Raw genomic sequence first — 19,953 nt, forward strand, 5'->3', positions numbered from 1 at the left:
GGTTGATTTTCTTGTGAAACAAGGTATGAATTTATTTAGAAAATGAGTAGTTGATTTTATGTAGAATTTTATTTGTAAACTGATTACAATTTGTTTCGTTGCATGCATGCAGGTGAAGTGACAGTGAGAATCCCTATCTGCATAGAACAAATCCTCGGGGCTAATTAACATATTTAGTTAATATTTTATCAATATATATATTTAGTTACTATATATTTATTTAATTATTATATATTTAGTTACTATATATTTATTTAGTTGCTATATCCTTTATTTATTTAGTTATTATATTAGATTTTTTTTGGAAGTAAGGATAAATTAGTTATTATTTTCTTTTATTAAGTCTATTTAAATTTTAACAGTGTTGTAACTATTTTCAAGAGAATTTATAATAATAAATCCTAAATTTTCTTCTCTCTTTTTCTCTACTAAGATGATTAAAAAGTGTATTTGCAAATGTTTTTTTTTTTAAATAAAATAATAATTTTATGATTTTTAGAGGTTTTAATTAAATAAAAAGTAGCTTTCTAAAATATAATTAAGAAAATTCTTGTTTTTTTTTTAAATATGTATATATCATGTTGAAACTTATAATATGAATATGAATACTTTAAAGAATTCTTGTTTGGTTGGTGTTTTGAAGCTTATAATTTTTAGTAAGATTTTAAAAATAAATAAAAACACCAAAAAACAATAAATTAAAAACACAAATTATTTTATATAAATTTGTTTAAACTTTTAAAGTTTCTATTTTTGCATAATAAAGCTTCCATTGTTTAAGAAATCTTCATATCTTCAAATTCTCCAAGCTCTCTCCAATTTATTTTTCTGCCTATTTTAATTTTTTATTCTCTAAAGATGTTACATTTTTTCATCTATTTTTGAAATAAATTTTTAAAAGAATTTTTTTTTTTTTTTGATGTTTCTTTATTTTTATTTTTTTTAAAAAAATTATTTTTAAAAACAGAAAAAAAGAAAACCTCAAATTTTTAATATTGTAGATATGCAATTTAATCTCTTCAATTTAATATTACTAATAATAGGGAAAAAATATAAATTAAGATTTGAGAATTATATTCAAAATTAAAATTGGTGTGTTTGGAAGCTATTTTCAAAAACAATTTTTTGTTTTTAAAAATGAAAAAACCAAAAACAAAAACATTTTTAGCAATTAAAAAACGAAAAATAGGGGTATGTTTAGGAATGTCTTTTAAAATGGTTTTAAAAAATAATTCAAAAATATTTTCTGAAATAAAAGTCTATTTGTAAATTTAGAATATTCTTGACATGTTTTTTGTGTTTCCAAATATTTTTTTAAAAATAACTTTTACTTGTAATGCTTAATTTCAATTATTCTCTATATTTGTACAATTATTTTTTTTATAATAATTGATAGAAAACCAATGAAAACAATTAAATATGTGTCCATAAGATGCCTTGTTTTAAGAATAAGTTTTTTTATAAAAAAACCTTTTATTAGGATTTTAGCTATATCAATCTAAGATAATCATCTTAAACGATGGTGAATAGGGTGATAATCACTTTTTACAATTTTAAATTATATGAATATAAGTGACAAATATATAATATAATATAATAAATACATTGACAGATAATTGTATATAAAATAAAGTGAGTAGGGAAGAGATAATAATACAATCTCAAGATTTTTATAGTGATGTGATGTAATTTGGCATATGTCCACTCTCTTCAAGTTCATAATTGAGGGTTTCAGTAATAAGACTTCTAACCCAAGCTTTCAAATTTTACAATTGTATTATGGTTGCAATCAACCCTTTTGGATTAATGGCTCTAAGAAAAGCTCTTCAATTATGGTTCCAAACACCCTTTATAACAAGACTTTTTCTAGACAAAGTTTCCAAACTCTTCCTTTTGAATTATGGTTTCAAAGTACCTTCACAAGATATAAAAATGAAGAAAGTATTTATAGTTTGCAATATTTTCTCAAGTAATACAAATAAAAAAACTAGGATTTAGGTGCATTAATGAACATGCAATTAAATCAAAGTGCACTTAAAACACTTTCCCAATAAAAATATGAAAGGTTGATTAATCCTTGTCTCTCTTTGAGTGCTCTCTCTCTTTTTGTTCCTTTGTCTTTTCTTCATCCTTAACCCTTTACCCTCCCATCACATCACTCTTCATCTTTTACTTATTATATTAATTTCTGTTCTGATTCATTCTCTTTTCCTTCTGCATCTTTACCTATTTTATTATTTCCTGTCTAAGTTTTACCCTTTTTCCCTTTTTCTGCTTTTTCCTTTGTTCTCCTATTTTTGCATGCATGGCATCCTCGTCCAATAACAACACAAATGTGGAGAACATCACAAATAAGGTGGCGACAGTGGCGTTGGATGACGAAGAAATTGAAGTGGAAGATAAGGATTTTCACGAGGAACAGTCGGTGACGAAGTACGACCTACGATTCGCTTTGGTTGGGCGTTTCCTTACAGAGCGTTTTATCAGGTTAAATGAAATGAGCCAAGTCATGGCTGCTAACTGGAGGCCAGGTATGGGTATTTCAATACAGGAGATCTATCCGCATCGTTTTCTTTTTCAGTTCGGCCATGAAGCAGACATCCGGAGAATTCAAGAGAGTGGTCCATGGGCTTATGACAACCACCCACTTATCTTTGAACGTGTAGCGTAGGGGGATAATCTGGATAAGGTTGATCTTAATGAACTGGCTATGTGGATTCAATTGCATGATTTACCTACAGGGTGGTGGTCGGATTCTATTGCGTGAAAGATTGGAAGCCGCTTGGGTGAGTTTCTGGAGTCAGACCCAAATAACTACTTGGGTGCCAGAAAGGATTATATGCGGATCCGTATCAAGTTTGATGTACTGAAACCCCTCAAGAAGATGATAAACCTGAAGAAACCAAAGGGAGAGGGTATGATACAGGTGACAATTCGGTATGAAAGGCTCCCCACATATTGTTTTCAATGCGGTATGTTAGGCCATGGAGAAAAATTCTGCCGTCTGAATTATGCCACGGAAGAGGGTGTTAGTGTTCGTAACTATGGTCCTGAATTGCGGGCTCTTCCGCAATGTGCAGCTCAGTTACAGATTTGGGAGAAATGACTCAAGGCAGCTCCCGGTGATGCTTACGATTGAAGATGGAAAGGCGAAGATTTCGCCACCTTCTGGGGATGACATGGATTGCGGCGGGAATAGGGAGAATTCAAATGTGGGTAGTGATGGAGAACAGAAAGGAGCAATTACCATACGTGGACCACATGAGGATGGTAATGGCAAGAAAATGGAGCCAACATCTGCGCCTCAAACCACGAAGTTTACAGCTGGCCAGATTGTGAATAAATTACCTGAATCAGTATTTTTTGAAGAGGTGGACGTGACAGGGGTTGAACCAAAGCGCAAGAGAGTGGGCCTTACCCAAGAAGCCCATTCAACTAACGATCCAATGGAGGGTGATTTTTCTACTAATGATCATCATCCAAAAAACTTGGAATTGGCGGGCTTTGCTGGTCAGGCCCGTCGAGAGCAATGAGTTGCCTTAGTTGGAACTGTTGTGGGCTGGGCGGCCCAGAGACGGTTCGGTTGTTAACGGACTTGGTCCGTGAAAAAAAACCCGAAGTTATTTTCTTAATTGAAACTTTTTGTACTTCCGTTAGAATTTCTGAAATTGCCAATAAATTGAATTACGAAGGTTGTTATGGTGGACTGTCGGGGTCATAGTGCTGGGTTGGGCCTGATTTGGAGATGTAAAGATAAAGTTACTATTCTGGGCTCTCATGACCGATACATTGATGCTACTGTTACTCTTGAAAACCAGCGCATGTTTAGACTAACAGGCTTCTATGGTCTGGCAAATAGATCGCAGCGCTCTTCCTCCTGGGAAATTCTCCGAAATCTCCATGCTGCTCGTTCTCTTCCTTGGTGTGTTATAGGTGATTTCAACGAGTTGATGCATCAGTCTGAAAAACGTGGAAATCATCCTCACCCTGGTTCTTTGATTGAAGCTTTTCGCCAAGCAGTTACGGATTGTGGTATTTCTGATTTGGGGTATGTGGGTTATGCGTATACTTGGGAAAGAGGTAGGGGAACTACTCGGTGGGTGGAGGAGAGGTTGGATAGGGCTTTAGTCTCTGCGGATTGGAAACACTTGTTTAACCAGTCACGTTTTATTCATCTCTCTGTTTCTACGTCTGACCATCTCCCTGTTCTTTTGGAATTAAGGAAGTTTGTGCCTCGTCAAAGCTTGAGACGTTTTAAGTATGAAAATTCTTGGTCCCTGGAGCCGTAGTGTGCTGAGGTTGTTAGGCAGTCTTGGGGTTCTAATGGAGATTCGGATGTGATGTCCAAATTGGTTCGGTGTAGCAAGGATTTAGAAGATTGGGGTAAGAGACTACGATTGAAGTGGAAATCTAGGATTAAGGAGTTGAAAAATCAGATTGAGGTTCTCAAATGGGCAGGGGCTTCTGGGGATGTTGCACTGCTTAACCATGCTGAATATGAATTAAATCTGGTTCTTCGGCAAGAAGAGGAATATTGGAAACAAAGGGCCAAATTGTTTTGGTTGAAGGCTGGGGATTCCAATCGTAGAGCCTTCCATTTAGCCGCATCAAAACGCCGAAGCCGGAATGCTATTGCAAATTTAAGAGGCGAGGATGGTCAGATGTATGGTGTGGATAATGGTGCTAAACAGATTGTGGTTGATTATTTCGAGCAGCTTTTTAGAAATGGGGGTTGTGATATATCTGATGTTCAATCTCTTATTTCTCCTGTTATTTCTGTGGAACAAAATGAGTCTTTGACTAGACCTTTTGCTGTTGAGGAAGTGAAGGATGCTCTTTTCGCCATGCATCCGGATAAGTCTTCGAGTGATGATGGATTTAGTCCGGGTTTTTACCAACGACACTGGGAGATTGTAGGCGAGGATGTCACGAATGCTTGTATCGGGTGGCTGAATGATGGTATGTTCCCAGATTCTCTAAACCGTACTAATATCGTTCTTATACCTAAAAAATCAGAGGTTATTAGTATGACTGATCTTCGGCCTATATCATTGTGTAATGTGATTTTTAAGATTGCTTCTAAGCTTCTGGCAAACAGATTGAAGAAAGTTTTAGATGGCGTTGTCTCGGAGGCACAAAACGCCTTTGTTCCTGGGCGTTCGATTACAGATAGTATCCTTATTGCTCATGAAGTTTTGCATTTCTTGAAGCGTAAACGAGAAGGGCGAATTGGATATGTTGCTCTTAAAATCGATATATCCAAGGCGTATGACAAACTGGAATGGAATTATTTGTTTGCTGTTTTGGAAGCGATGGGGTTTAGTTCGAAATGGTTGGAATGGATGAGAATGTGTGTATGTACTGTTTCTTACAAAGTTGTTTTTGGTGGTGAATTACTGGGTCCTATCTACCCAACGAGAGGATTGCGCCAAGGAGACCCTTTGTCTCCATATCTTTTTATTTTGGCGGCTGAAGGGTTGTCGACTCTTTTGAAACAAGGTAAGCGTTGTGGTGTTCTTCATGGTTGTAGTGTGGCGAGAGGAGCCCCAATGGTTTCGCATTTATTTTTCGCCGACGATTCGTACCTGTTTTTTAAAGCAACCGAAAGTGAAAGCCGGAGCTTGAAGCAAATTTTATTGCGATATCAGAATTTATCAGGTCAAGAGATTAATCTGAATAAGTCTACCCTTACTTTTAGTCGCAATACTGATGATGTTGTTAAACGTGGTATCTGTTCGATACTGCAAGTCGAGGAACAAGCTGATCCGGGTATTTATTTGGGTATGCCAGCTGTGGTGGGGAAAAATAAGCGGCAACTTTTTGAACTTGTAAGGCGTAAAGTGTGGAACAGAATACAGAATTGGAATGGTCGCCGTTTGTCGAGAGCTGGAAAGGAAATTTGTTTGAAAACGATAGCTCAATCTATTTCGACTTATGTTATGCAATTGCTTTTACTTCCTAAAGACATCTGTCGGGATATTGAGTCTATGATGAATGGCTTCTTTTGGGATTCTAATCCTCAGCGTAGAAGTATCAGATGGATGTCCTGGGGTAAAATGTGTAAGCAGAAAAAAGATGGGGGTTTGGGTTTTCGCAAGTTAGAGGATTTCAACCTTGCTCTACTTGCCAAACAAGGTTGGCGTTTCTTACGAAATCCGGATAGTCTTGTTACCAGAATTTTTCAAGCCCGATATTTCAGAAATTCGAGCTTTCTTAATACTGAGCTGGGTAGTAATCCCTCCTACATGTGGCGCAGTATCTTAGCAGCTCAAGATTTACTCAAAAGGGGCTGTTACTGGTCTATTGCATCAGGGACAAAGGTGCAGGTCTGGGGCGATTCTTGGTTGCCTGACAGTTCAAATCGGCTTATCATTACTCCTCCTGTTGCTGGTTTCGACGGAATTAAAGTGGACGAGTTAATTACTGATGGGTTGTGGCGTGAGGATTTCATAAGGGACAAGTTTATGGCTAGAGATGCCGACCTCATATTGTCTATTCCACTTCCTATGTCAAGTCGTGAAGATCAGATCTCCTGGAGTTTTGATGCTAGAGGTGAATATACTGCCAGAAGCGGCTATGGTGCTTTGAGATGTTTTAGACAATCTGCAGCTCTTGTGGCTAGTGATGTCGATTCTAATTTTGTTTGGCCTCAGTTATGGAAGGTTACAACACCTCCCAAAATTCTAAATTTCGCTTGGAGGGCGGCAAGGAATTGCTTACCTACAAGATTTGCTTTGACTATTCGCCATGTTGACACTCCAATGTGTTGTCCCATCTACAGATCAAAACCAGAAACTACCTTTCACGCTGTCAAAATATTGTGTGAATGGCCGAATACCTTGGCCTTGAGTTTTGTATATTATATATAGACTTTACAAGGATGCTTTACATGGAAAGCAAATAAAAGCAAATAAATTCCAGCATGATTGTAGCCCTATACATGTAAACTATAATATGTTAAATAATATATGTTAACTGTACAGAATAATAAATGGAGAAATAAGGAAACAATTGTGGGCTAAATTAAGGAAAGAAGTGTGGACAGCAAAGTTGTCCTTTGTGTCAAAGGACAGCTTTGCTGTCCACACTTCTTTCCTTATTTTAGCTCACACTTGTTGTCCACACTTCTTTCTTTAATTTAGCCCACCCTTAAGGACAGCTTTGTTGTCCACACTTCCTTCCTTATTTTAGCCCACACTTGTTGTCCACACTTCTTTCCTTAATTTAGCCCACCCTTCTTTCCTTATTTTAGCCCACAATTGTTTCCTTATTTCTCTATTTATTATTCTGTACAGTTAACATATATTATTTAACAGATTATAGTTTATATGTATAGGGCTAGAATCATGTTGAAATTTATTTGCTTTTATTTGCTTTCCATGTAAAACATCCTTGTAAAGTCTATATATAATATACAAAACTCAAGGCCAAGGTATTCGGCCATTCACACAATATTTTGACATGGTATCAGAGCTTGTGTTTTGAACCTAGAATTTAAACGCTTTCTAGTTTTTCTTTGGGTTTTCTCGGATTTAGCCCTAGGGGCTCTCGGATTTAGCCCTAGGGGCTCTCGGATCTAGCCCTAGCGGCTCTCGGATCTAGCCCTAGCGGCTCTCGGATCTAGCCCTAGGGGCTCTTGGATTTAGCCCTAGTGGCTCTCGGATTTAACCCTAGTGACTCTCGGATTTAGCCCTAGCGGCTCTCGGACTCTAGCCCAGCTTTTGGGTTTTTTTTTTTTTTCTTTTTTTTTTTGGTGGTTGTGACAACACATCTGTGGTGTGATCTTGGAGTTTTCTTTAGGTTTCTTCGCTTCTAGGCTCTTGGAGATCTTCGATTATTTGGAGGTTTGTTATCAGATTTAGGCTCTTTGACGATGTTTTTTTTGTTTCCTAGGCTATTTCTGTCTTTGTAATGTCTGGAAATATTCTATTGTTCGTTTCAATGGCAAAAACTATCTTCGTTGGGAGTTTTAGTTTAAGATGTTTGTGAAAAATAAGAAACGCTCTTTTAGAATGTGTAACTGCTCGTGATGTTTGGGATGAATCTGGTCTTGCTATGCTACAAGGTAATTTTGGAAGTTTTGTGTTTTGGTTAGCTACGATGTTTGCATATTGTGACTCTGTTGTATTTGCTAAATATCTTGTTGTTTGTTGGAGATTATGGTGGTGTAGAAATAATGTTGTTTGGAATGGTAGAATTCGGCATTCGCAGCAGGTTGTTAATGGTTGTTTCACAATGTTGGAAAGTTGGTTTGATGCAAATGAGACGTTGGCTACTGCAGTGACTGTTCCTTCATATAGTTCCAAATGACAGAAACCAGATTATGGCTGGATTAAGATTAATGTGGATGTGGCTGTATTTCCGGATAAAGGCGCTATAGGTGCTGTCTTCCGAGATCATCAGGGACGCTTTATGGGTGGTTTTGCCAAGCCTTTTCCACATCAGACCCTTCCTGAAGTTGTAGAGGCTTTGGGTGTTCGCGAAGTTTTGAGTTGGATTCATGAGAGATCAAGAAGCAGGATTGTAGTGGAGACCGATTGTCTGCGTGTTGTTCAAGCTATTCAGCACAAATCTTGCCCAAATACGAGCTTTGGTTTCATTATTGCAGACTGTTTAGATGTGTTACAACACTTGGTTGATGTCCAAGTTGTTTATGCCCGTAGATCAGCGAATTCTGCTGCCCATTGCTTAGCCAAGGGTGTAGGTTCTTTTACTAGTCTACACATTTGGGGTTATACACCCCCGCAATGTATTCTTTCTTGTCTTCATTATGATGTTTAATGAAATTTCCATATGTTCACTTCAAAAAAAAAAAAAAACACTTCCCCAATGTTCAAATATATTCAAAAAAATTTTTTGGAATATTTATCTTACAAAACTATGAAGTTTGAACCCTTTTTATAAGAGTTTGAAGTGCAAACTAGTTGCTAGACATGGTTTGAGGTTGACAGGTTGAGTGACTAGTTTAGTAGTTGTTCTTAGACAAGTGATTGTTAGAGACTGGAATATCAATTGACCCTTGGTTAATTAATTGCACGGTAAAGTACTTAAAAACCTTGATAAATAATTTCTTAAAATCTTTTAAAATAAGTTTAGAAAGAATTTAGTTCAATTTTTTTGGCAAAAATATGCAAACATCCAATTTGTAAAAGACGTTGAAATTATTTGGGATTTACATAATTTTTGGTACTTAAGTAAAAATAAAATGCAAAATCCTAATGGTTGAAAATAAAGCACTACCAATAAAATATTTATTTGTTTTGAATGATTTTTATTTATTTTATGAGAGTTATTTTAAAAAATAATTAGATAAATATGAAGAATAGTTGAAAATAAAGTACTAATGATAAAATTTATTTTTTAAAAATATCTAAAAACATAGAAAATATTTTAAGTACATTTCAATTTTTCAAACAAAGTTTTATTTTACAAAAACAAAAAACAGAAAATGGATTTTGAAACCAGTGTCAAAACATTTCGCAAATAAAGTCTAATATATCCTTTTTTTTATTATGAAATATTTTCAACATATCCAAATTATCAAATTGAACTTTGCCCCATTTTTTATATTTACCTCTCATTTCTTCTTCACAAGTCAAATATATCATGAGTTCAAGAAAAGTTTTGGCTCCATAAATTGAAGGTAAAAAGCAACTTTCTAACACCAAACTCAAATTGCCATGAAGACTTCTTCCAAGAATTTGATCATTTCATTAGTTTTATTGGGCCAGAGAAGAAGTACATGGTTGAGCAAGTGGTACCAAAATTGACCTCTTCACTAAAAAGAATCTTCACACTTTAAATCATTTTCTACACAAGAAGACAATGAGTTTAGGAGTGGGTTTACACCAACATCTTCATGTAACTTCCAATGAAAATGTACGATGTCGCAACTAGAATGGTCGAATCTTCTAATGCTATCATGCTAGTTATGATGTCAAAACACTTGAGACCTCCCTCATGAAATCCATGAAAGAATTTTATGCTTAACTAGCTCTCCTTACTAGCATGATCAAGATTATGGGAAGATCAAGTCATGATTATGTTAATCCTTCAAAAGATCATGTGTCAATACAATGCTCCCCAAGTTGAAGCTTCAGAGTATAAAATCAACTCAAAAACTTTTTGTAAACAATAAGTAGTCTTAATAAGTTTTTTTCTCTAAAAAGTTTTGGTCTACCATTTTTTATACATGTATTTTGGTTTGAAAGTATAACACTTATTAAGTTTGTAGAAAAGTTTGAAGTATCTAATTAACAATTTAGTTATGGAAAGAATTATAAAGCACCTACATATAAAAGAGGTTCTTGGTCTCTCTCTACTTATATTCTCTCAAAAGCATTTTCCATGTCCATCGTAAAGGGTGTTACTCGGAGATTTTTCCAAACCATATTGAAGTTAAGCATTATGGATCAAAGTATCCTTTCTACATATTTTTTCTCACATTTTTCGAAGTCAAACATAGCCTAAATTGTTATTAATTTTAGATTTAATCGAATTACTTTTCTTTATACTTTCCAAAATCCAATCGAATCTTTGGCTCTATTTGGAAAGTTTTTTTAAAAAGAGTTATGAAAAATTGATGTATGATGTTTTATAAAATAAAAGTTTATTTGGGAATATAAAACATTTTAAACTTATTTTCTATATTTTTAAATATATTTTAAAAATAACTTTTATTCATAGTGTTTTATTTTTAACCATTCTTCACATAATTATTTTTAAAAATAGTAGTTAGAAAATGAGTGAAAACAATTAAAAATAATTAAAAGATGTTTTTTCTAAAAACACTATATTTTCTGTTTTTAAGAACAATAAACTTTTTTCTTTTGTTTTTAAGGATAAAAAAATTATTTTCTGTTTTATAATTGTTAAGTGTTTTCCTTTTTTTTTCTACAAAATAGAAAACTGTTTTGAAAAATAATTATTAAATAGAGCATTGTTTTATATTTTATTTGTCCAATGTGTTTTTTTTTTCTAAAAAATAAAAAATTGTTTTAAAAAGCAATTGCAAATAAGGTGGGAGACTCTGTTTTGAAAATTATTATTGGAAATAGATTCCTTCCTTTATTATGCTATAATCCTAATTTTAAAAATTAAAAACACAAATTAAAATGAAGCAAAATCATATCTTTTAACTACAAGCTCAATAATTTTTATTCAATTCCTCGTTATATTTATTGTTGAATTCTTTAATGTTCGCTATATTTTGATTTTTATTTCCTTTTATTGAATCTATTACTAAATTTCATATATATATATATTTTATTTTTTTGTTTTATGGTAATAAATCCAAAAAATAATTGGATCACGATTTCCTTTTGTAAAGACCAGACACAACTCATAATTAAAAAAAAGATTAAATCTTAAATTTAAATAAATTATTTATTTGAATTTTGAAATTATAGCAATATTTATATAATTATCTATAATTCCCTATAAATAGAGAAAATTTCTCCTAATAAAAGGGAGAAAAAAGTTATAATTTTTTAAAAAATATCATTAAAATTTTTTGTTGGCCATGCATTTTATTTTCATACTTAATTGTATTGAAAAAAATGAATTTAATTTTTATATTAAACTCAAGACTAAAATTGAATTTATTTTTAAATTAATTCTTATTTTTTAAAAAAAAAATAAGTCCTTTTTTTATACCGAAAGTTTTTATATTAAATTTATTTTTTGATTTCATTTTTATACAAAAAAAAAAGTTTTTATATTGAATAAGTATTTTGATAAAATGAGTATTATAATAGTTTTAAAATTATTTTTATTAGAACGGATTTTTAAATATATATATATATATATATATATATATATATATATATATATATATATATATATATATATATATATATATATATATATATATATATTTAAAAAAAAAGAAAAAAAAAAGAAAAAGAAAAAGAGACAAAGCCCTGTTAAATCCGATGGCACAAAATTAAGATGCTTGCGTGGCCTCAAATGGAAAACGGAGACAAAGCTAAAAAAGGCAAAACAGACCCGTTACACAGAAGACATATGGACGCAAAATTTGTGTTCTTTGAAGCACTCGTTCTCTCTCCTCTACATTACTCAACTCCTTTGGATTTTGTGGGAAAGTTGGTAAAGGAAATGGGTGTGATCTACGGTCTAGATTCTCTCTTCTTTTTTAATTTAAATAAAAATAAAAATTAGAGGGGGCATAATCACACTTGACAGACTTGATATTCTTCCAATAGATTCCCATTTTCTACTTTAATTCCTTTTTGTTGAATTCTTTGATATTTACTCTATTTTTATTACTATTCATTTCTTTTTATTACATTTATTACAAAATAAATTCATTTTTTTTTATTTTTTATTTAATGATTTTAATAAATAAAAAAAAAAAAATCATTTCAAGGATTATGAAGTTGAAACCTCCAACTTCAAGGGAGAAGAATTTCAGAATATGGGGTGGGAAGAGCAGAAACAATAATTGTGAATATACAATGATGATGATGATGATGATGACAAAGGCAATGACGGGTGATGTACAATGGTTATCTGGAACAGAGAAGTTGCATAATATTGAATGTTGAAAGTTGTAAGTGGCAGAAAAACACAATCTGACAACATCCAAAATGCAATTGATTAGTTCCCAGCAAGTGCTCCTCACTACTGCCCCACCAAAACCTTCTCAAGATAAGATTTCCGCGCTTACTGTGACTTTCTGCTATGTGGCCTGGGTTTGTGCACATTAAATTTGAAGCACACAGACAAGCTAGGCCATAGAAAACTACTACCTATATATATATATATATATATATATATATATATATATATATATATATATATGTATATGATGTGTTGCCGTCCATAGTCCCAATCACCATGTAGGTAGGGGTGGAAATGGGTTTATTGATGTCAGCCACAAGCAAATTTGATCAGGCTCACACACCATTTGGCAAAAGAAATCACACATGAAATGACTGCAATGGAGAATCCATCTACTCAGCACTCCGGGTGCCAATGCAGTAGAATGAATTTTGCCAAGCCTGGTGAAGAACTGAGCCAGAAGACCAAGACCCTGTGAAAAAAGAAGGTATGAGGTCTCCATACCATTAGCTAGGTGCATAAATCCAGGCTCATGCAAAGTGCCGGCAAGTCCGGGCATGCCCATAATCTTGCCGGTAATTCACCCATAATGAGAAGTCCGGTGGATAAGACGACAAAATGAAATAAGATCTACATCATTGGAAAGCCAATCCACACTCACTAATACAGTAAGATCTACATCATTAGCCGGCTTAAATAGTTCCATATACGTATCTTATGGCATAGAACATCGCGAGTTCCTATCAGTGGTACAAGCATGGATGCCACGCCTTTTTTAAAAGCAGCTCTAGATAGATAAAAGAGAGGAGAACAGATTCTCCACACTTTCTTAGTTATTATGCCTCACATGGATAACAAGACAAAAGCTCTATGTTTCGCAAAGTTCCATATGGGAAGAAAAGGACAAAGAGTTAAAAGATAGGTATGGATGTGGGGAGGTGATCCATTTCCTAGTTGAAGGTGGTTGAAATTGTCTGATTAACAACCGGGTATTTCTGAGCATTCTTGATTATCTTTGATAGAGCTGCTTGGCCAAGATCGAGCCCACAAACATCAGCAAGTTGAACTAGATAGAGTAAAACATCAGACAGCTCCTCTTCTAAATGCGTCTTATCGGCTGCGGTCCAATTGGGCAGTCCTCTTGCGACTTCTCCCTTCCACTGGAATATCTCAGAGAGCTCTCCAACCTCTCCCACCTGCAAAATCAAATGCAAATTTTCATAAAATTAGAAAATAAAGAATCATATGCTGTAGCTAACAGAGCCATGAAAAAGAGACCATGATAATCTGTGACCCTTTTGGAGACACTAAATTCAGGACTTACTAGAGCTAGAAGGAGATTTCTAGGACTGTGATATTGCTCCCATCCCCTTACTCTAGCAAACTCTGCAAGCCTATCCCTAAGTTCTTGAAGGGAAACATCCTTAGTTTTTCTAGAAAACTCATCGGAACTCTCCATTTCTTCTTTTTGGCCTGCCTCACCCTAGCTCGTGCAAACTTAAATTTAAAGGAGAGGAAAGAGAGAAGTGAGGGGGGAAAAAGGGGATAGAGAATAGGGGAGGTTTGATAGCCTTTAATTTTTGCCTTTTTCTAACTAAAACTGCACTGTGTAGTAAGTGGAGGAGCACTTGAGTGCTCTCTTACAACAGTAAGCATGTGAGTCTTGGCAAAGATGTCTCCATTTTTCCGTCCATGACTTGATATCACTTACTCCCACCTGCAAATCCCTTACTAGGAATATAGCAGCCATTACTCTACTTGCATCATATTTCCTATGTGCTCTCACATTTTTTTTTTCTCTTTTGAGAGTTCTAACTTTGTTCTCAAGGAACTCTGATTCATCCCCCCAACTTCTTGATGGTGAATTTTAGAAGTATTAAATGACAAGAACCAGAAAATTTTGTTTGTTTTTAGCCATGTCCACAAAAACCACAATCAACATCATGAGTGCTTTATAGACTCCGAAAATTGCGATTCCAATCTGGACCATCGTTGATGTCTAGTGACAACAAATCCATGAGCACAGGAAAGACAAAGTACATGATCTCATGTGCCTATGGTTTTGGTTTTAATGTCGGTTACTCTTTGCTTTATATTCCGAAAATTACGACTTCATTCTATATATATATATATATATGGCATTCATATTGGTATCCTTAGTAGATCAGTTGGTGGTTATCACAGTAAACACGCCAAATGGGAAAGCCTATTTCACATAGGTGGTTATACTCAACAATGTCTTTTCCCTTACGGCAAGTTTACAAAATGGTCACGTTCATGTCATTATCTACAAATGGGAATTCTTTATGCATTATGATGTTGGGTCCTGAGTTGTTCAAGGTATATATGATTTGCCTAGCAATTGTTGAACTTTCTCTAATGGGAGGGAGCTAGGAGGAATCACAAAGCTACAAAGCCTCTGATATGGCATTACAAAGCATGGAGAACCCGTGACATTCATTAAGCAAATAAAGAATCCATTTCATGATAGTCTAGCATCAAGCATTACATGGGGGCAATAAGAAAAAAGATTCATATGTTGCATTTTGACACAGTTCATCATACATTATTCAAAATCCAATCACGGGTTTCAGTGAGGTGTTTGGTGGAACAGGTAATGTGCATATTTTTAATGAAGAGTTAGCAAGATATGACACGTTGATAGCAAATCATTCCATTCATTCATTGAATGCCACAAGGTTTGAATTCGACATAAAATCCTAAACATAAAGCAGTAAGATTTGATTCAAAAAGTTAAAGACACATAGTCAATGAATTAGAGGAAATGCTCATACTTGACTACGCGTTGTCGGTCAGCACCTCTGGAAGCAAACACACCATTGTTTGACCTTCTCTCTCAGTTGGTTTTTCCAGTTGAAAAATTAGGAACCTACTGATTGGCAAAAGGCTGCAGTATTGTAAATAATTTAAAATCAGAAGTATAATCAGAATATAAACTTATGCAATGAGCTAAGGCCTAAGGAAGATGCTTGAAAATAAGAAAAATAACATAAGCTTTCTGTTTTCATTTTTCAGAAAACTTTTGGATACCTGTTGATTCGAAGCATTTACATGGTTTACTAAAGATATGAATCCATTTGAAAGTAAGATTGTCATAGCTGCTCCTGAGTAGCCCATATCATTGCTAGGTACAAGTCCTCATTATGATCTTCTATCCAGGATTAGAGATCAGTACATAACAAGATGGTCCATACAGCTGGCTGTATCAGCAGGTTGGTTCATGCATCACGTTTTCTGCACTGGGGCCATATTTTGGATGGATGAAAAATGTGTTTAGCATTTTGAAATAAGGGCTGTGTTCAGCCATGAGAAATGGGCAGATCCCATTTCCCATGTGCTTATGCCTCAATTCCTAAAGAGCTGACCCAGTAGTGCTGAATCTTCTTGTCCCAGAAAATTCATTTAAGCAATATTCCTAGGGCCCTGCAGCAACTTGTTTTATAGCAACAATTTCATATTGAAATGCAAAATCTATCTGTTGCAACTCCCAAATCAACTGGTACATGAATATAAGAAAAACGGGTCTAAACAAAAAATCCAGCCTTCTTCTCTAACATTCACTTCCAAAACAAAAGAGTTTATCAAACACATCAATTAAGTTAGTTTCCTTGTTAATAATCTTACACTTCGCTAGATAATCTCCTACTTTCTTTCCAGTTTGGCTTTGGTAATGCAGCCTAATTGTCCTCCAACACCATCTTTTTTCCCTTGGCAGCATGAAGGTTAAGGATGTGCCTTTTGCTTTCAAGATGCTGATTGAATGCGTCCATGCACCAAATTTTACACACTTTGCAGTACTTATTCATCTGGTTCGCTATTTCTCCATCATCTGTCCCATGTAGTTCCACGGCTTGTGCTCTGGACTGGTGCTTCTTACCTTTTAAGTGATCTTTGAATGAGTTTTTATTCATGCACCAAATTTTACACAATTCACACCATAATCGTTGTTTTGCTCCCTCTTCTCCAATGTTCATACTAGGTGTCAAGTTTTGTAGTCTATCCTTGTGCTTTTGACCTAGTAAGTGTTGCTTGAGACTATTGGCACCTGAGCAGGGGACTTGACAGACTTTGCAAAATAAGTCATCCCTTTGTGTCTTAAGTGTGTTACTATGATCAACGGGTTGCAGCATTTGACGTGGTTGGCAATTGAAGCTGCTAGTTGGTGCTTTTCTCTTTATTCCTGAAAATTTTGAGCCTGAACTTGGCCTTGGACTTGAAGATGGCACCTGTTATAAGTAAATACAGTGGTCCACAAGATGAAAGAACTGAGTTCAAGAATTTTGTCCTGGTGGTTCATCAACATAAAAGGCTTTTCTGTAAGAAGAAATATAAAAATTAAAACACTCACACACACACATTAATCATATAAGAAATTCCACATTCTAAACCAGTAAACAAACATATGAAAGCTTAGGGGATATTATACAGCAAGATCTTATTGGAGCAGCAGGAGTTGGGTGGTGGAATAAATCTTAGTCATCAAAAAAGAAAGTGACATCACCGAAACTACAACCATGGTTAATTGCCTGCAGGGCTTGTTGATGTAGCTCATTGCCAGTTGATTGTAACTTTGTGCTTGCTCTGAAATTAGCATCTGAAACAAGACTAATCTCCATCTGATTGTGTGGAAAAAAAAAAAAAAAATCCATCTCCTATCTAATTTTTCATGTAGCAAAATCATGTAAGTACCATTTTGTCCTTCAACATCATGAGTTATTAGGGACCTGTTTCAACATTCCACTAAATGGAATGGCTCCATTGCCTTCTAAATAGCATTTGAAGGTACAAATCAATCATCATGAGTACACCCATTAAAGAAGATGAGAGCACTATCTTTTCATTATAATTTTTATCATATTTGACATTTTCTGTAACAAGCCCATCCAAGATGATGATGGATTTGCATGGAAAAAACAGGATGCTTGAATGTGCCCCAAAAACATCTAGGCCACAAGAGTGTCACTAGAACACTTCTGTCCACATGAGCAATCATCACGGGAAGAAATAAGTGTAACTCAACAAGGAACCTTAACAGAGGTCAGTATAATTTGATGAACTCCAGGGGAGATGGGTGCAATTTTTGGAAGCTTAGGGCATGTCTTCTAACTTTATCACATGTTAACTCTATGCTCAAAATTGTAATTAAAAACTGAATCATCTGACAAAATTCATCTCGCTAACACACACACTACCATCCAATTCTGACAGCAAAACCAAAAATTATTATGTGACAAGCAGAGTACTAAACAACCATCACTAGTCCAAGATTCTATAAGATGAAGATTATTATGAAGAAGATGGCACTTGCAACTTGCACCTTCATCTATCACAAAAAGAATTCCTTATTAGGATTAGAAATTTAGAACTAAATACATATTTTTAGTCATTAACAGTGACACATAATCAAGAGTAAAACCGCCTCATGGAAAAAAGGGGAAAAAAAAATAGAATGAGTCCTCACCGGGTTTTCCTTGGAGACTCCACCATGTAATTGCAACAGTAACCTGTCTACTTTCTTCCGATATGCCAGCTCCCTTTTCATGGCAAGCTCCAATGACATAACTTCCCCCCTCCCACTGTCCATTTCTCTTTTAATTATTTCTTCTGCAATGTTTCAAATGCAAGTCATATATTAAACATAATCGAAGTCCAAATAACCTTTAAAGTTGGAGGTAAAAAGAGAAGCTCAAACATAATTATCTAGATAACCATGGAGGAAAGGCACCATGATGTCAGTAAGAATAGTTTCAAAATTTACAATAACCAAATCCAAAAATCAAATGAGAACAAGAAACAACAAACTAGTGAGAGAACTTCAATGCATTTATGCACTAAAAATAAGAGACTAAAAGAATTTCAAGCTATTAAATGCTAAAACTTATGTCACTCATGCTGGCCATTATAAGCTGGTTAGATCCAATTTTATATGATGACAATCAGGATTGAGTAGAAACCAAAATTTGATTTATAGAGGTTTAACCATTCAATTTGAATTTATTGTACAAATACCCTGAAAATTTTCTACCAGCCATAGATTAAAAATTAGGTGCGGAAATCATCAAAGCAAGCAAATTATACCTAACAATACTCATTTCCCAGAAAAGAATTGCAGGAAAATGGAGAAGTATAAGAAAATCTTGGATCCATAGAAATCATTAATAACAGAGAACTCAGCCCAACAATCAGCTGATCTAGTAAGTATACAAACAAATGATATGGTTGGTTGCACCCCATCTTTGCTTAGGTGCTCTTTGATAACAATTTTCTTTGCCCATTAAAAAAAAAAAAAAATCACATAATTTTGAAGCTCATTTTTTTACCAAGTAAAGGATAAAATAGTACCACTCAGGGTCCTGATAATTATGATCACACTCCTTCTAAGAATTATACAAGTGAAGTTTTGAAAGCAACACTCCCCCTTGTCCACTAAAAGTGTTCAGGGAAACAGTGAAAGACAAAAAACACCCTTCCATCTCTCACCCTTCTTCCTCACCAAAATCCCAACCCTAACCCTGTCCCTATTCCTAACCTTGCAACAATTTTTATTTCTAGAAATAATAATAATAAAGAAATAAATGAAGAAGGTAGGACAGAGAAGAAAAAAGTGGAGGAGTGAATTTGGGATGACGAAGAAATGAATTTAAGGTGAGAAGGTGGATTTAGGACTAGGGTTTGTTTGGAAAAATTGAATCGGAGCAAGCAATGAAGAAGAAGAAAAAGATGGGTAAGTTTTTGTGCCCATCTTTATCATTTTCCAATCGCGTGATTCAGAATGGACCCACCAACAGGAGGTATATGTGTTTAAAATAAAAGCTGAAGGTGGGAGTGCAAAACCCAATTCAGACGTAAAATGGAAAGGAGAAAGAAAATCCTGGAAAGGGACATGGAACATCTTACCCTGATGGTCATGCCCATTCTGTTCTGCTTCTGAACGTGATGTGGAAACTTGTAGCTTCTAAGAAAGATGTTTTGACTTCTGGGGTACTCCTGTTCATTACCAGTCCAGTCCGACTGCTTTAACCAAAAGCACTTAATGCTATTAAAGACGTGGGGATCAGTTCAAGATGAATAGCCAATTCCAACACTCATTCAATGGAAATATCTGTGCCAAAAACTGAGTAATTCCCACTGCCTCTCACTTCTTAAAAATTGTAATTATAATCTCTTTTTTTTTTTCTGAAAAAAAAAATGTGATTTCATGTCAAATGGGTATCAAGAAAATGATGGTTATTTTTCCAAACAGGGAATTATCATCCCTGTTGATCAAATAACCCATGAAATTGGGTTAATTATTAGATTCTCGGGCAGGTGTGGGTGAACCCCACCTATATTAGTTGGTTTAGCTTTAGT

General features: G+C 34.6%; 2 protein-coding genes across 5 annotated transcripts; both read right to left on the reverse strand.

Moving 5' to 3' along the window:
* Window positions 1-13,201: 13,201 nt before the first annotated feature.
* On the reverse strand, window positions 13,202-14,538 carry LOC117904456 (dCTP pyrophosphatase 1-like). Its single transcript, XM_034817062.1, has 2 exons — window positions 13,907-14,538; window positions 13,202-13,778 (listed from the first exon to the last, which is right to left on the reverse strand). The coding sequence occupies exons 1-2, from the start codon at window positions 14,039-14,041 to the stop codon at window positions 13,533-13,535; spliced, it is 381 nt and encodes a 126-aa protein (XP_034672953.1). The 5' UTR covers window positions 14,042-14,538; the 3' UTR covers window positions 13,202-13,532.
* Window positions 14,539-16,060: 1,522 nt separating this feature from the next.
* Window positions 16,061-19,598, reverse strand: LOC117904454 (zinc finger RNA-binding protein-like). Of its 4 annotated transcripts, none has more exons than XM_034817057.1 (3): window positions 19,501-19,598; window positions 18,065-18,207; window positions 16,061-16,829 (listed from the first exon to the last, which is right to left on the reverse strand). In XM_034817057.1, the coding sequence occupies exons 2-3, from the start codon at window positions 18,185-18,187 to the stop codon at window positions 16,281-16,283; spliced, it is 672 nt and encodes a 223-aa protein (XP_034672948.1). In that variant the 5' UTR covers window positions 18,188-18,207; window positions 19,501-19,598; the 3' UTR covers window positions 16,061-16,280. The 4 variants fall into 4 exon arrangements, with proteins under 4 accessions (XP_034672948.1, XP_034672951.1, XP_034672949.1 ...); XM_034817060.1 differs by lacking the exon at window positions 19,501-19,598 and adding an exon at window positions 18,924-19,457; XM_034817058.1 differs by lacking the exon at window positions 19,501-19,598 and adding an exon at window positions 18,682-19,457.
* Window positions 19,599-19,953: the final 355 nt, after the last annotated feature.

This window comes from Vitis riparia, chromosome 17 (genome assembly GCF_004353265.1).
Source record: "Vitis riparia cultivar Riparia Gloire de Montpellier isolate 1030 chromosome 17, EGFV_Vit.rip_1.0, whole genome shotgun sequence".
NCBI lineage: Eukaryota > Viridiplantae > Streptophyta > Magnoliopsida > Vitales > Vitaceae > Vitis > Vitis riparia.

Bases quoted from the DNA above. Each gene is read 5' to 3' on its own strand.
- LOC117904454 (XM_034817057.1), bottom strand. From the start codon at position 18,187: ATGGACAGTGGGAGGGGGGAAGTTATGTCATTGGAGCTTGCCATGAAA. The intron at 16,830-18,064 runs GTGAGGACTCAT...TACTTATAACAG, and splicing joins GAGTCTCCAAGGAAAACCCG to GTGCCATCTTCAAGTCCAAG.
- LOC117904456 (XM_034817062.1), bottom strand. From the start codon at position 14,041: ATGGAGAGTTCCGATGAGTTTTCTAGAAAAACTAAGGATGTTTCCCTT. The intron at 13,779-13,906 runs GTAAGTCCTGAA...TTGATTTTGCAG, and splicing joins GAAATCTCCTTCTAGCTCTA to GTGGGAGAGGTTGGAGAGCT.